The 15,519-nt window shown below is 46.8% G+C and overlaps 3 protein-coding genes across 3 annotated transcripts; 2 read left to right on the top strand and 1 right to left on the bottom strand.

The window, feature by feature from the left end:
- Positions 1 to 32: 32 nt before the first annotated feature.
- Positions 33 to 2,424, bottom strand: F4807DRAFT_407877 (uncharacterized protein). The gene is made up of 3 exons (XM_047996399.1): positions 1,074 to 2,424; positions 819 to 1,015; positions 33 to 764 (listed from the first exon to the last, which is right to left on the bottom strand). Exons 1-3 carry the CDS (start codon positions 1,719 to 1,721, stop codon positions 344 to 346), a joined length of 1,266 nt encoding a protein of 421 aa, XP_047858908.1. The 5' UTR covers positions 1,722 to 2,424; the 3' UTR covers positions 33 to 343.
- Positions 2,425 to 2,569: 145 nt separating this feature from the next.
- Positions 2,570 to 4,774, top strand: F4807DRAFT_126596 (uncharacterized protein). The gene is made up of 4 exons (XM_047992926.1): positions 2,570 to 2,646; positions 2,711 to 2,935; positions 3,109 to 4,461; positions 4,546 to 4,774. Exons 2-4 carry the CDS (start codon positions 2,767 to 2,769, stop codon positions 4,662 to 4,664), a joined length of 1,641 nt encoding a protein of 546 aa, XP_047858907.1. The 5' UTR covers positions 2,570 to 2,646; positions 2,711 to 2,766; the 3' UTR covers positions 4,665 to 4,774.
- A 7,307-nt stretch (positions 4,775 to 12,081) lies between these two features.
- Positions 12,082 to 13,918, top strand: F4807DRAFT_126469 (uncharacterized protein). Its single transcript, XM_047992925.1, has 2 exons — positions 12,082 to 13,085; positions 13,145 to 13,918. The coding sequence occupies exons 1-2, from the start codon at positions 12,232 to 12,234 to the stop codon at positions 13,377 to 13,379; spliced, it is 1,089 nt and encodes a 362-aa protein (XP_047858906.1). The 5' UTR covers positions 12,082 to 12,231; the 3' UTR covers positions 13,380 to 13,918.
- The last annotated feature ends 1,601 nt before the right edge of the window (positions 13,919 to 15,519 follow it).

Genomic DNA, 15,519 nt, shown 5'->3' with positions numbered 1-15,519 from the left:
GTATCACCGACACTGACGATAGAACCTCAATATTAAAAAGACTGGTAAATTTGCTAACTTTCTTACGTGCAATCACCGTCCAAAAATACATAGAATATGGGTATAAATGCATAACCGTATAAATGTTCAAGAAAAAATATATACATGTCCTATTACTTACATAACCTGTACTCAATCGCAAACCACCTCGTGGATAGGTACCTTTGGAAGAGGTAATTCATATATCTGCCGTTACAAAGGACGTGTCCAAATATCCAAATTTATTTCAAAAATTGCAAAGACAAGACCGCCGATTCATTCGTTCCACTCATGTCACCATTCCCCGTGTGATACTAAAATATTATCACTCCTTGCCTTGAACCCTACGCGCCCAATCGTCACCAACCCGTAGGCTGTCAACAACCACGACACCTCTGCCTCTTCCAACCCGCTCTTCTCGTTGCCACCACAGATCTTCTTCCTTCTTTTTCTTCTTCTCTGCGTTTTCGGCCTCCGATTCGCTATCCGCAAGCCCACCATGGCCACCATCAGCTCCGACCACCAGGATCACGTCATATTTGAGCCAAGTCTGTAGCTGCGTGACCACAGCCCCATCTTCGCCAGCAAGAGACTCTTGGAGGTAGACTACATCGGGCTGTAAGTGACGAAGAATGTGTACATGGCCGTTGGCAGATGTAAATGGTAGAATCATGGTCTCCTTTTCCACTAGCGCTAACGCTTGAGAGTATACTGCATTGAAAGGCGTATTGACGGTAGAGCTCAGCCTGGATGCCAAGTTAATTAATCGGGACTTGCGTATGTAGGGAGCTATTACGTACAATGGACTTTTCACCTCTTCTCCTGGCGTGTGAGCTTGCTCGTTTGCGATGTTGGAGAACGACGAACTTAAAGATGCTGGAGGTAGATTACTAGGTGATGTTTCAAGGGCGGTGTCCTTGAGACCTGGCGCATAGATCAATACGAATAGTTTGATCTTGGAAAAATCGGCAGTCCGCGGTATATGAGTAAGGATCGACTATGCACCAGTTAGTAGGCAAAACCCATAACATTCTTCAAATCAGGTAGCGTCCTACAGCATGTTCATGAAACCCCTCTGCGTCGAACTCATCCATATTGGTGTCTGCTGAGACCACGATCGCGACCGTCTTCCGCCGTTTGCCAGAGTCTTTAGACTGAGGTGGCGATGTTTTCTCCTTTCGAGCCTCGGCTTCCTCTGACCAAGTCTCATGGTCAGCATAAGCGTTCTTATCATCTTCTCGTATAGCAGCTAGCGCACTACCAACGGCTGCACCGACTCCTGCCATTCCTGCCACGACCGTCTTTCCGGCGTTGGAGAGGAACTGCTGCGGGCTAGGAGTGCGTCGCAGAGCACCGGACACTTGAGATCCCCATCCCGCAGAGACACCAGTCGCTTCCGGATGCATCTCGTCGACGCCGTAGCTCACGTCCTCGGGTCGAAAGGAAGGATCGGCACCGTCGCCCGGTGGACGGGACACTCTTCCAGTTGCGCCGTAAGGCGGGTTCTCGCCATAGTCGGCATTTTCGTAATCGAGGTCGGCGGGCTCAGGATCGCTCTCCTCTTCTTCGTGTTCGTTGGTACGTTGGCTCCATGCCCAAGCGGCGACGCCGACTGTCGCGACAGTGAGGGTAACGACGAGGGGAACCCAGTGGCCCCAGGCGCCCCTCCGGCGAGACCTCGAGGATTCGTACGACGACGACATTTATTCAGGCTGGACCATCGCAAACTTAAGCCTATAAAGAAGGCCCTCGCGCGGAGCGGTGGAGTAAATAGTGGTATGCAGATCACAACGCAAACAATCCGGCCGCGACCCGATCGAAAAAGGCCTTGGTTGTTATTAAGCAGATGCCGATACCTAGGTCAAGAGAACAGTGACCATATACCGAGACGTAGCTCTTCGTTGTTCGCTGTTCGCTGGTCGTTATCCGCCGTTGGGAAATGGGTTTGTAAGTGGTAAACTTCCGAGGTTGTTTTGCGACGGTTGAACCTGGAAAATAGCGGGCTGGGGGGAAGCAAGTGGCACCTAACACCTAATCCTAATGTGAAAAAGAATGGGGTTGGGGCTACGTGGAAGAACCCTGCTGTTCTGGAGCTTCGTTGTTGTGGTTTAGCTGTGGGCGGCGGCGACGGCGGCAGGAGCGAGGCAGCAAATGGATGGATCAGATGCGGTCAGGACAGAATTCTAAATTCCAAGTTCCAAGCTTTTTCCAAGGTTTGAAGCAGAATCCGCAGAATCTGGGAAAGAGCTGGAGCTGAGAGGTGCCCGACTACCAAGTTGCAAGTTCCATACGAGCAATGAGGTGGCTGGTCACAGCTTCTCCGCCGAGGTCCCGGCCATCCCTGTAGGAACAATTGGCAGCTAAGAGGGCTCTCTTCATTGGTTGGAGGGGGAACGCTACACCGAGGATTACCGCAAAGAGAAGTGCGATCATGATTGGATTTTCACCGATATCGATAAGCGAGTTTGTATGACAAGGATTCTTTAGCATGAGAACTTAGCTACGTATTTTCAACATTGAAGTATCGTGAGTGACTCAAGATTTCCGATGAGCGCCATAATAGCACATAGCTTTGTGCCTAGCTAACTTACTCTATTGTTCCCCTATAATTATAATCTAGGCTCCTAGGTATCTTCACCCGCTCAGTAAAGCATCTGCGTATATCGAACTAACACTTTAATAGATCAACTAGCCTTAAGAGCTCTTTTATCTCATCGGCTGGGCAGCCCCTCCATCAGGGCTCTCAAGATGCCCCACGCTGCGACGGGCCTTCAAGCCCTCATTCTGTGCGGGCCCGGATCTTCATTTCCCACCTTCACTTCAAACCCAGATGAGAACCCTAAGGCTTTATTACCTATCGCGAACCGGCCGATGGTCTGGTATCCTATTGATTTCTGCTATCGCACGGGAATCACCAGTAAGCTCATCTCTGCTATCCAGGTCACCCTGCCCCTATAAGAGAAGGATGACTTGACAACGAACCCAAAAACCCAAATCTCAAGATAGGTTTAGTTCTAAAGTCCACGCTTAGCCTATTAATCAAGATAATTATATTCCGTCACGAGAGCCGGTCATGCTAACGCATTTTAGATATCACTCTTGTTTGCCCCCCCTCAGCTGCTGAAGCTATTACTACGGCGCTGAACACGAACCCCTTCCTCACTGGTTTGCCTCATCCTCGGCCGGATCTGGTAGCGCCGCAGGGCCTTGATCAGAATACGGGTACTGCAGAGACATTGCGGCTTCCCCAAATTCGAGACCTGGTTACGTCTGACTTTATAGTCCTACCGTGCGACCTAGTCTGTGAGCTAGGTGGTGATAAGCTCTTGCAAGCATGGATGGTTAAGGCTGCGAGCCTCCCGGACCTGCTAGGCAACGATGAGCCACCATATTGCAATGGAGGCTTAGGAGTATGGTATGAGACGAAGACGGCCAACCCTGTCAAGGGCGAGGAGACGGATTTCATCGTAACTACGCCGATGACTATTCCTACGGTGCCAACACCAAAAGACTCAATCCTACCACAACTGTCCTACCTGACTTACACCATGCCAAAAGACTCGCTGAACGACCTCATGGACCAGAAGAAGAGTTTTCCGATACGGCACGGCTTATTACGCAGTCACCCTAAACTTAGAATGCTGACAACACATCGTGATGCCCATATTTACATCTTACCAAAATGGATTTTGGACTTCATCCAGGAAAATGAGCGTCTCGAAACTATTGGCGAAGATGTGATCGGTTGGTGGGCAAAGGCTAATTGGGAAACTGGTCTTTTCGGGAAATTGAGAATGAAGCAGGTCATCGAAGGACGTAGTAAAACACCGGAAGGAGACAAGTCAACACGTGGCAATGTCGGCCCGGCCGAGGAGAGCCTCCTCATGTCACCGACGAGAGGGCGTTTTGAGTCATCCCCTTCCGCAGAAGACATCCATAGGGGACACGGCGACAGATTACTAGACAAGCCGGAAGAGCCCGCCGTCCCACCGATTTTGGCATACATACACCCTGACCATGCAGATGCTCCGCTGCTCCGTCGCGTAGATACGGCTCAACTTCTCCTTGCCGTGTCATTACAACTAGCAAAACTCCCATCTATCGAAGAAACAGGGCCTGAAGCTGCATCCCCCTTTGCCCATTCTAAGAAGGTCGCTTACCCAGAAGGTGTTAAGCCGCGGACTACCATCACTAGACAAGATACCTTGATTGCCGAGAACGTAATGGTGGAAGAGAAGACGTCGATCAAAGAGAGCGTTGTTGGAGCCAATTGCCAAATTAAGGAGGGTGCAAAGTTGTTCCAATGCCTTCTGATGGATGGCGTGGTGGTAGGCAAAGGCTGCAAATTGACTCGCTGCATCCTAGGCAAGAGAAGTGAGATCGGAGAAGGGTCCACGCTCACGGATTGTGAGGTGCAAGAAAACCTGTTGGTAGAACCGAGAAGTAAGTCCAAATCCATCACCATCCCACACCCTTGTCCTCGCGGTGCCACGAGGCGGTGTGATATATCGACTAACAAATTTCCAGCCGAGGACAAGGAGAGCAAACTTATGAGCTCATCCGGACTGGAGGCTAGCGAGCAAGAGATGCGGGAGGCATTGGACGACATTGACGAGGGTGACGGAGACAGTGCCGTGTTAGGATAGGGTAAATTAAGAAATAACCGCAATCCAGGTTGCCGGTATCCAATGCAATAGAGTTGCCCGTGGCAAGGGTTTCCCGGATCCATGCTACGTAGCAAGCCACCCCAACTTGCGATCCCCCCTTTTAGTCATTCATGACTAGCATTACACCGCCCCGTTTCGTCTTCCGGAGATCTTTCGCCATCGCGGCCCCCAAGCGGAGGCTTCAGAGATGTCATTACCTCTAATCTGTTGGTAGCAAGGAGTTTGGTGAAACCTGCAAATAGCACACCAAGTATTCGACATGCAGATGATATTTTATCGCTTGCCTAATTTGAAAATATGTCCAGGTATGTACTTTGCTTCTCGACATGCTTGGGTTTTCTTTGGTTGCTACTTGCCTATCATTTTATCCAAAGCTTCACCTACGTGTTGTTCACATGCCATGTGGAAATATGACCTGTCATATTTGCGATTGTTTAAGTCTGTTTCTTTTTTCTTTCTCGCGATAGAAAGTTCTCATGTATGCAACCAACACCGGAAACTCTCAGCCCCCACAAAAAGAAGGCTTTTCCAGATGCCAATCTGGGATGCTTCCGCATCTGAGGCTAATGTAAGTATCGATCGTGAGGCCTTTGCCAAGAGCATCCATTCGCTAAGGCTGATTCGCATAGAGGTAAAAGATAAAATCTCTCGGCGATGCTGCGATGCTGACAGCAAGATTCTCATCGAGATGCAAGATGTTCCGAAAAGGTATAGCACTGCACTCCAGCCATATTCTGTGACTATCGTCGATTTATATGTTGTGTGACATCGTATCAAGTGTGGCGGCGCTGGTTACAAAAGCAGATGTTAGAAGGTAGGCAGGTTGATATTATTCGCCGTCTTTTTCCTCTTTCTTTCTAGCCATCTTACTTACTAGTCACTTCTATACGCCTAAGCGCACTAATTTGGATATGGGATATCATGAAGGCACCCCAGCTTCCGGGTAATTGGCTAGCGAGAGTGCCATGGTCCGCTTGTGGAGTTAGGACGTTATAGTATTTCTCGAAGGTGATTGGCACATGCTGTCTGTCGGTCATACCAAGTTGGTATTAGACCTCGCTTTGCCATAATTGTACTACGGGACACGACAAGGAGCCCCATGTAATAATCGACTAGATCAGACGACGTCTCCTGAATGGTGATAATAACGGTGGCAAGAACTAAATCTACTTCGGCTAAGAAACGCGATTGACAGGAAGACGCATGAATTCAAGCTAAAGGTGCATGTATTATACGCTATACACGACGTCAAGCTATCTAATGTGAGAGTGAAAAAAAGCAAATCATCTTGCCAACAATAGAATAGTGCATATTATTCTTGATGTTGATGGGACGAGTTACACATCGTGAAGTTCATATCCAGATACTCGAAACATACTATATATTAACCTCGAAGAGTGGAACATCGTGCTGACCGTGGAACAGGAAATATGGTGCAAGATTCGGCAGGTAAGTCTCCGGCAGGCCGGAGATTGCGCATTCTACAACTGAGCAAAACACCGACAATGAGCACGATGGCATCAGTGGCGGTCCCCGTGACCATCTTATAGGTATTGATCATCGTATGGCTTGGATCTAACCGATATAACGTGGAGACAAGGAACATACGTCCGGTATATACATTCGATTTAGGTAATAAGAAATATTTAGGTAGCTTCTTCCTACCTGTGCATTCGGACGTATTATCTACCTACCTACTTAATTATTGTAACCCGTAACTCCTATGTAAAATAGCTCACTTAATGCAAGCTTAGAAGTCCCCATAAGTCTTTACAGGATCTTGCTTAGTGGAGCCTACTATCAAGCCCAGATACGGTTCTTCAGCATGAATGACAACTTTATACATATGCGGAGTAACCTGACAGACAGACAGAAAGCAATCCGCAGCGGCGTCTTTGCCGGCACTCGGCTAGTTAATCGCATAGATCTCGCCTCTGCATCCGACTTTCGGATGAGATTCCATTGGAATATCGAGGAAGCTAGAGGACGCCTGCAGTAGATGCGACATCTCACGATATGCGTACCTAGATAGAAGGTTGAGGAAATGTGTTCGCTCAACAGCATGAAAAGGGGCGTGCGACCTGTCACTTGGGGTTCAGCCAATGAAAATTATACTAACTTTCTAGATTACCTATCAGACTTCAATATTGGCTGAAGACCTAGGACGCATGCAAGAAAAAACAATACTTACGGCAAAGTCTCCCGAAAAATTACATAGTTCTTGAAGCTGTTCCGAACACGACCAAGCGTATATATTCAAGTATTTATAAACATAACATATAATTGCTCTGGCTTTCACGAGTTATAGCGTATAGCGACATGTCATCATGTAAGAGGACCTGGCTAGGAAGACTACCAGTTTCCAAATATCCCCCAACTTCCAAGCTCGTAGTCGACTAAACTTGTTCACATCATGCCCCTGAACCACCTAAGTAGGAGGTGCCTAGCATGATCTTAGCCGCGGTTCATCGGGAGTTAGGTTGTATTTGAACTTACCATCGTCAGGCTTCCCTTCTATCCTCTACGTTGCATATCGGGCAAATGGTCGTAGAGTATATCTCAAAAGGTGTCGTGCCTGAGCAAGTATCTTTCTTGCATGGTTCGTCTTCCGTTCTTTTCACGTGGTTGTTGGGACACCCATAGTATTCTACAGTTCTTGTGCACATCGTGTAGTTGAATTCGAACGAAGTGTAATTGCTTCTCGGCCGTATCAGATATATGCGGTGAGGCGAGCTCAACTTGAGAAGGAGGAAATTGTTGAACAATGTTAACGCAGGCTCTGACAGCATCCTAGATGGATTTTTATAGATTTCTATATCGCCCAGACCTGGGTTCTTCGCTATTCGTCTTGTAGACGTACTTACGTACAACATGTCGCTCTTTGTAATATCTCATTTTGATCAGCTCGAGATGATGCCGTATTTGACTACATCGAGTACATTCCGAGCGTCCGTTGACCTCGCTAACGAGTTGGGCGCGCTAATATGAAGATGAACTAAGATGAAGGCTTGGTAGTATATGCAAAGTATTTCACGCGGAATATGAATAGTCCATGCAAGTGACAAACTCCGGTTGCCTTTGGATTAGAGAAATATGTTGGCTCATCAAAGTCAGAATCTTAGAAAATAGGGTCAATCTAAGAAAATTGTGAGAGAACTCATAGCCCCCCCAAGCCACCCCTTCCCCCCCTTTTCTTCCATAAAGTGTAGAATTATTAATTATATTCTGATTGTTGAATTTCTTACAATATTCCTATAAATATTCTATAGAAAATAGCGGCGACTTTTGCCTGTACTCCCAGGAGGCCTCATTTATTGGTGTTGATTCATCTTCAGATAATCTGTTTGATTCGTCCGAATGCTTGCCCATCTTTTTCACTAAAATCTCTCCTCTTAGTTGAAATATATGATAACGTCTACCTACAAGTTTCTAATATCAAATTCAGCTATGTGCCTGCAGTTGAAAGGTGCTTGACATTCGAATGTTATTAAACTGCAAATTAGACTCATGAAGCAAGCGGATAGGTAGCCATGATATTGAGGAACGACTTAATGGTAAAAGGCCTCTAGTGATGCATGCCCAAGGGTCCTATGCCTTGCATCAGCGTTCTTTCGCATGTGTAACTTATTTCTATTTTGCACCTACTTCTACATTTCTCAGGGTCTTTACTAGCGGCCATACCTGCTCAATCTCCCTTGTGTCCAGGCCACCGGAAAGCAATGAAAACTTAGAAGTTATATTTACCCATCATATGCAGCCTTACCATATGAATATCTCCTATTTTTAGCTGAAGACTTTTCGGCACGCGGCTAGACTACATGATATATTAAAAGAAGGCCAATGTAGCACGAGACACTAAAGTTCCTCGCCGTCCTGTTGATTTCACCGGGATCAGAAGCGACTTACGTCTGTGTATTACCCAAAGCTCTGGAATCCATCACATAGCATCGCCATTGAAGCTCGTAACGACATTTGTTAATTAGAACATACATCAATGACCAACGTTCCCACATTCTTTGGGTCTAAGCTGCCAATAGGTACAGCGTATTCGAACGGGGAAGTAATTGAAAGGTGGTGGTCAGCTGCTTAGACTTCTATTACTAATGTTTGCTTGCTTTGGCGTTGGGTTGTACTTGAAACGCCCGTGGAGGACCTAGGATAGAGGGCGGTGCGCAACTACGGGCGAAGCCCGATGAATAAAGAAATAAAGAAAAAAAAGGGTATACTCGGTCCCGATGATGGAGCTAGGACTTGAAGTTTGATTGTCCACGGAGCCGCGTGGTCGCGCTTGTGAGAGCAAATAGATTGTCATCCATAATATTCGGTTGTTCTTAGTCGTCTTTCAATTAGAAGCTCGTATGCCCGAATTCCGGATGGATTTGATGTCTTTAGATAATCTAGTGTCTTTGCGAGAAACAGGGGATGGTGTCGAAGTGACGATGATCGCGATCTAGGGAGAACAATAATTGTATATTCAGCTGCAACCACTTAAGACTACCAGAATAAGACTAGATCTACTGATAACGACTGACACCGCCGAAAGGGCCTCTTGTATTTGTTAGAGAATGGATTAGGAGAAAGACGAGTCCCAAGTTGTTACCTAGCAACAGGGTGCGACAAAATTCGAGATGGTGTCTGACTTCTGCCATTTACAGCTGCGAGGTGTGTGTGGTGTCCCAGCGCCACATAAGGTACGACGCAAGGAATTCCCCGGAAAAGCTATGATATGGAAATCAGAAATCCGATATGTCGCAGGTTCTAGAGGTGCCACGCACCCCGGCATCCCAGGATGCGGCAATACCCCTGGACGGTGTTAGGAAGAATTGCTGCTGTTAAGGCTTGCCAACCTGCCGAAGAAACGTCCAGTCACAGAACAGTACGGAGAGCTTTATAATGCCGAGATGGGCCGTGCTGTATTAGGTGTTGGTGGTCCGTTCTATTAATCAAATTCCGACGTGATGGTTTGTTGGCGTTGGTAATTCTTTCTCTTGTCCATTGTTGGCAATCATCAAGTGCTAGACGATCTTATTCACAACTCAGCAGCCGAGTTATCAGCCATAGCCGACCCGATTGCATGCCGATTCGGTAGAGTTGTAGTGGTTATCGATTTAAGTGTCATGTCGTCAGCATTGTCAATACATGAATGAGACATCTATCAGAGTGGTACGTGGCTTAAGCCAGATGTATGGCGGCCGTTATAGTATTCTTTGACAGCGTGGCCATGTACCTATATGTGTAGAGGGTTTGGAACGGTCTCAACTGACAGGTTAGAAAGTCCTCAAATCTAACTCAACATTAGAATCTAGCATCTTGGTACCGCCCAAAAAAACGTCGGGGAGTTTTATGACCAGGATCATATCCGGCAATCCATTTACTTTAAGCAGCAACTTGGCGTAGATCAGTGGGGTGCTGATCTCCGATATAAGCCTCGAACCGAACAAGTTGTGTATGTACATAGATCTACTGCATGGCAAAACGAATAGTTACGGATTTTTATCAATCCCATTGAGAATTTCGAATCTCTGGGCCAACGGGTGGACCTGATTAGAAAATCTAAGAATCATGACCTCGACGTTCGCTCAATAGAACGAATAATTCAGAACAATTATGTGCCCCTTGTACGGTTTAATGAATCGAATAGATGCGCCCTTTGCACAAATGGATCGATATGATATGTCCTGAGCTTCGACTCCCATCATCTCCTTGTGTGGCTTGCACGACTAGAGGAAAACCAAGATGCTAGCGCGCTTACGAGCATTCAATCTGTACCCAGTGGGTAGGTAGGTCAAGCATGTACCCCATGTCTTGAAGGGTAGAAGAATTTAGCCCGCAACGTTCATCACCCTCATTCTGTGCATTGGCAATTGCGTTCTTTGAGACACCTGGCTTTGGGGACAAACTTGGTCCTGCTATGGACTGGACTACGTTCGTCCCTGCGTGATGCCCCTTACTCAGTCTCTGGAGGCTCGTAGGGCGAGCTTCAAGCCCGACGCCACAACATGACTGTCTATAGTCCATTAGATATGCTCTGGTTCGTCGAGTTTTACCACCACAAGCTCGGAATCATGCTAAGATGGAGAAGAGCGCGATCGGCCGTCAGGAACCCAGAGTTCGGCAATTAGTTCAGTCAGGAACAGGGTACGCCAAGATCCCTTCATCGACCTAAACAGGACCAAACAGGACCAGACGTGACTACTGACCCTGATCTAAATCTCTAAACGGTGTGTTCCATCACATATATTATCATTACCTTAGCTTAAGTGGAACATGCGAACATTTGGAGTTGAGAACTGCTGATTAGTCGTATTTCTCGGGCACGGTGTGAAAGTAGTCCTCCGAAATTTAATATAATGCCGACATGTCGAAGACTATACGCCTGTCGCTAAACGTTGCTGCGCTTCTGACATCATCTTTAACGACTCGAGAGACGGTATTCCCATGAACCTGGCTCTTGTATTCACTCTGCTGATTAGCGAGTTCGACAGCAGTGTATCTGGGGAGCTTTCATTACAGTTTATTCAATGTCTTAACGTTTATTGCTCGATGGTCGTTGTCTCTTACTAGGTACCTAGAGAATAGACTGATGTCTTACACACTGTACATTGACGAGTCTTGGTGAATAGCACACTGCGGGGCGGTATGCTCCATGCCTAAGTCCCATTCCATATGGTGGACTGTCTATGCTTCTCTGCCCATAGTGAGTATGTTACCTAGGCAGCAAATACTCTAGGTAGGTTAACGCTCTTGTAACGCAGATCGTTGCTCAGTATGTGCCATCTTAAGTCATGTTCATGCGAGATGGATAGCTAGGTACTGTTCTGAATCTGAGGAGTGTCAGTTGACTGCTTAGGTGCCTCGGGTGCTTGCTACAATTACCATCATCACTGTTTGTTGTGTTTTCCAATGCGACTATTTTCTAATTTTACTTCATACAGGCCCCAGCTGAACATCAAGATCCAACTAGGACTGGCTGGACGGTCCATGCGTGTTGGTGCTGCTGTTGCAAGGATCCGATGCACAAGCTAGACCCGAGTCCCTGGGCCCTAATGTAGAACTCGACTTGTGTCGACCTAACTGAGGGGGGTTGCGACAAATTGCAAGCAATGGGTTTTAATGGAGCCCATCTTTAGGTTGAGGTGGTGGCTTGAAGACAACGACCTACGGTACGCCTATCCTTTCCCCATGTACTCGTGTGTTTCTAGACAGACGCCTCTTTGCTACTACGCGTTCTCATTCCTTTCCTAACCTGCCATCCATACCCTTGCGGGCAGATGTCTAAGCATATTGGCCGAGCTATCCTAACTTAGTAGTTGCTTTGCGGCCTAGTGTCTATCCGAAGGGATACCTTTCTCTCTAATTGGAACAACTCCTATCTTTGTCACTCCTATATCTATTTATCTATCCCCCCATTCCTCCTGTCCTCCCTGAAGCCTTTAATCCATCACATCCGCCAACGAGTCTAAGTGCCGGTTCAATATCTCGTCATCGAACACAACCCCTTTGGATTGTGACCCTTGCTCCCAAATCCCTTTGGATACCTTTGATAATGGACATGCACATGGATCTGAAAGTAGGCCTTGGAGAAGAGTTTTCCTTCGAAGGCCACGCGTTATCCTGCGCTTCGTCAAGCGGCAGCTTCTCTTCAGCATCGACTTCCGGTTCTATGCCAGAGCCCTTCACACCGACATCTGGTAGATCGACTCCTGGGCTACGTTCTATCTCGATGGAGCACGAACACGTCGCCTATCCCGCTCCGGGAGGGTTTGAGTTGACACCTCCGTCATCAGCATTCGGAGGCTATTTCCCTCCAGACGCCAAAGCGGATATCCACCGATACATGAACTGTCACAGTGCTTCACCAAGTCCGAGTCGAAAGTCTAGCATGCAGACACAGGTCATGGAATTCGATTATCCACCAGTCCTACCTAACGCATTCAACTCCATGCAGGCCCAAGATCACTCTCTCGATCACGCCAACCATCAGTCTTTAGGAGCTTATGCCTTCACGGACTACATCCCCTCACCGCAATATCCAGTATCTACGCCAGGTTACCACCACCTCAGCAACGCTACCTGCGACACATCGGCAATGTGGGAGTGGGGAGACAATAGTCCCGTATCGTTTTTTGGAAGAGGGAATCCTTCCGCATCACCTTCGCCCTCCCAGCCTTTATCTCGGGATCGACATGGCTTGACACCTCCATACCTCTCGAGCCACGGGAAAAGACGACTCAACGTGGATAAGGTACAGCAAAAGACTTCGGCCCTCCAGAGAGCGCAACAGCACCGACACGGAATCCGGATAGAAAGGATAGCCGCCGCCACTTTTAAATGTAACTACCCAAACTGCCAGCGGGGTCCGTTTAAGAGGCAAGAACATCTAAAGAGGCATAAGAACATGTAAGCACTAACTAATTCCGCTATTTACAAGCTAGTAGCATAAAGCTAACAAGAAAAAGTAAACATGCTGAGAATCCAGTGGCTATTATAACATCATGTCCATTCTGTGACAAGCCTTTCAACCGTAAGGACAACTACCGGCAACATCTCAAGCTCCACACTCTCAAACACCGCCCAACTCGTCGTACGGATTACTACCCTGAGGCTCAAGCACTACTGGACGAAGAAATCAACAAAACCAAGCAGAGGAGTCAGCTTAAGAAGAAGAGCGGAGGATTCAAAGACGAAGACTAACTATGAGAATTCGATACCCGCGACTACGCATTCAACTACTATATACGAAAACACTAGAATTCATACCAACCTAGTAACAATTTTTGGGGTGGGCTCTTGGGCCGGCTGGAGGACTTATTGAAAGGACAGGAAAAGGAGTACGGCGTCAATATACGGAGTCTGGGGCCGGATGTGCCCTTCCTTATTTTATTCCATTTTGTCGTTTTGTTTACTTTCGCATTATAGGCGTTATCGTGGGAAACCGGTTTTGGGAATCAATATCAATATCCTCATTTTGTGAGCGTATTCGCAAGAATACGACGCCACTGACACAGGTGGTTTTTGATTTTTATGGGCTGACTGGTCTATGGGGTATAACTCTGTACAGTATTAGTTATTAGCATTTTGGATAGGAAGTCGAAAAGTAGGATCGGTTATCGAATTTTGGTTCCTTGGACTGTACAATCTCTTTCTCATCATCACATCCTTGTCTACCTAGGTACCTACATATCCATAGTGGTGTTCGTGATTTCAATGAAACGAACTAATATAGAATCGACATTCTACATATTCGAAGAGGGCAACCATCACCCGCAAAAACTAATATTTGGCAGGCTGATGGGCAGATGTCTCACTTCTCGTGGTGTAGGCGCGCTTGTCAAATGTATACGGCCGAGACATTCAACATTGACAGTTAACATTGAGCCTCAAATATGCTCCAAGTTTCTAGTAAGTCCCCAGACAGTCTTGATGGTTGTCCTATTATGATTAGGTACATTATGAATCAATGATGGGAAGCTCTTATCAATTTTCAAAATATCGCGCTTCGTAGATAGATGTAGAGAACAATATTATGCGCTCTTCACTACTTTGACTCGTAATCTAAAACCTCAATAACAACGTGAGAATTACAATTATTTATTACAATTATCTTAGCTTAGTAAATTATTCTGATAACTAGTGTTTTTGATACCAGTATCTATGAGCTTTCACTCTTGAGATACTCCAGCGGAACACTAAAATCCGTCACCTAGGAAGTATATAATCTAGCGGTAAGGCATGTATTTTCCAATTATTGTTTTTGCTTACGGATAAAATTAGTACGTAGGTTATTCGCATGGATAAAGGGAAAAACCGTCAAATAACATCTTAATAGGAGGTGTTTATACGATTGGCTATAAAAGAACGTCTCGTTTACCGCCACCAACTGCATGACATGGAATATTCTAAGGATGATGGTTGTACCAGACTAAGGGTATCACGAAAAAGTAGCCAACGTAGACTTGTACCTTTCACCGCAGTTATCAGCGACTAATCGTGTTCCCACGACAAAGCGTTAAAAGGTTTCCCCCGTTTCACAGCAGTTGGAAATGCTCGCACAAGAGACCTATGTCAAACTGGATTAAGAAAGACTTGACGAAGAGGCGTCTTTACTGCGCGGAGCGTTCCGTAAAGATAGAAATATGGCGGGTGTTAGCGTGGTCCCAAGTAAAACAACGGAAATGAGCTCCTCCCCGACGAGGGTGGGCGGAGAATCTGGCCTACACTCCGATCATACGACGATCGATTCATCTTCTAGAACCACAGCCTCGCAGCGGGACGACGTGCGGCGAGGGTTCTTTGAGGGGGGGAAGCATATCATCCGTACCAAGTAGGTATGTAGTAAGACGTTTGAAAAATGGGGTATATCTGAGCTGAGTTGTTGGTAGGGCCGAGCTTTACTAGGGGACCACGTCGCTTTGCAGTATACTACCCAACCAAGTAAGAATCGTAAAAATAATCTCTCGTGCGTTTACGGCGCAGCCAACAATATGCGTGGGGAGCGGTGCTGTGCCTCGGACAAGCGACGCTTGAGGTAGTAGAGGATTACTGCGCGCTCAGCTTGGCGCTACGCCTGAGGACCCAGAGCTCTGGGTCGGCCCCCATTCAGATAGCCCATAGGGCTTTGGCGTGCTAGGGTTAGCCAACATCGCCAACATCACTTAGTGAAATATCATAGACTATGCTAAACACCTAAGTTAGTATCTCTAGACTAAAGAACTAACGAAAAGTCAGAGTCACCGCGTCATTGACTAGGTACCTACCTACCTACCTACATATATAGAAATAGGAACCTAGATTCAATGGTTCCCATCTCTAAGTATGAGCTGCTTTTTTGTTG

Source organism: Annulohypoxylon truncatum, assembly GCF_022578515.1.
Source record: "Annulohypoxylon truncatum strain CBS 140777 unplaced genomic scaffold F4807scaffold_2, whole genome shotgun sequence".
NCBI classification, from domain to species: domain Eukaryota; kingdom Fungi; phylum Ascomycota; class Sordariomycetes; order Xylariales; family Hypoxylaceae; genus Annulohypoxylon; species Annulohypoxylon truncatum.
Note: the sequence above shows the minus strand (reverse complement) of the source record. Positions and strands in the feature narration are given on the sequence as shown.

Coding starts and splice junctions, on each gene's coding strand:
- F4807DRAFT_126596 (XM_047992926.1), top strand. CDS start 2,767: ATGCCCCACGCTGCGACGGGCCTTCAAGCCCTCATTCTGTGCGGGCCC. Junction 2,936..3,108: donor CTATCGCACGGGAATCACCA/GTAAGCTCATCT, acceptor AACGCATTTTAG/ATATCACTCTTGTTTGCCCC. Junction 4,462..4,545: donor CCTGTTGGTAGAACCGAGAA/GTAAGTCCAAAT, acceptor ACAAATTTCCAG/CCGAGGACAAGGAGAGCAAA.
- F4807DRAFT_407877 (XM_047996399.1), bottom strand. CDS start 1,721: ATGTCGTCGTCGTACGAATCCTCGAGGTCTCGCCGGAGGGGCGCCTGG. Junction 1,016..1,073: donor AGGGGTTTCATGAACATGCT/GTAGGACGCTAC, acceptor ACTGGTGCATAG/TCGATCCTTACTCATATACC. Junction 765..818: donor GAAGAGGTGAAAAGTCCATT/GTACGTAATAGC, acceptor CTTGGCATCCAG/GCTGAGCTCTACCGTCAATA.
- F4807DRAFT_126469 (XM_047992925.1), top strand. CDS start 12,232: ATGGACATGCACATGGATCTGAAAGTAGGCCTTGGAGAAGAGTTTTCC. Junction 13,086..13,144: donor CTAAAGAGGCATAAGAACAT/GTAAGCACTAAC, acceptor AACAAGAAAAAG/TAAACATGCTGAGAATCCAG.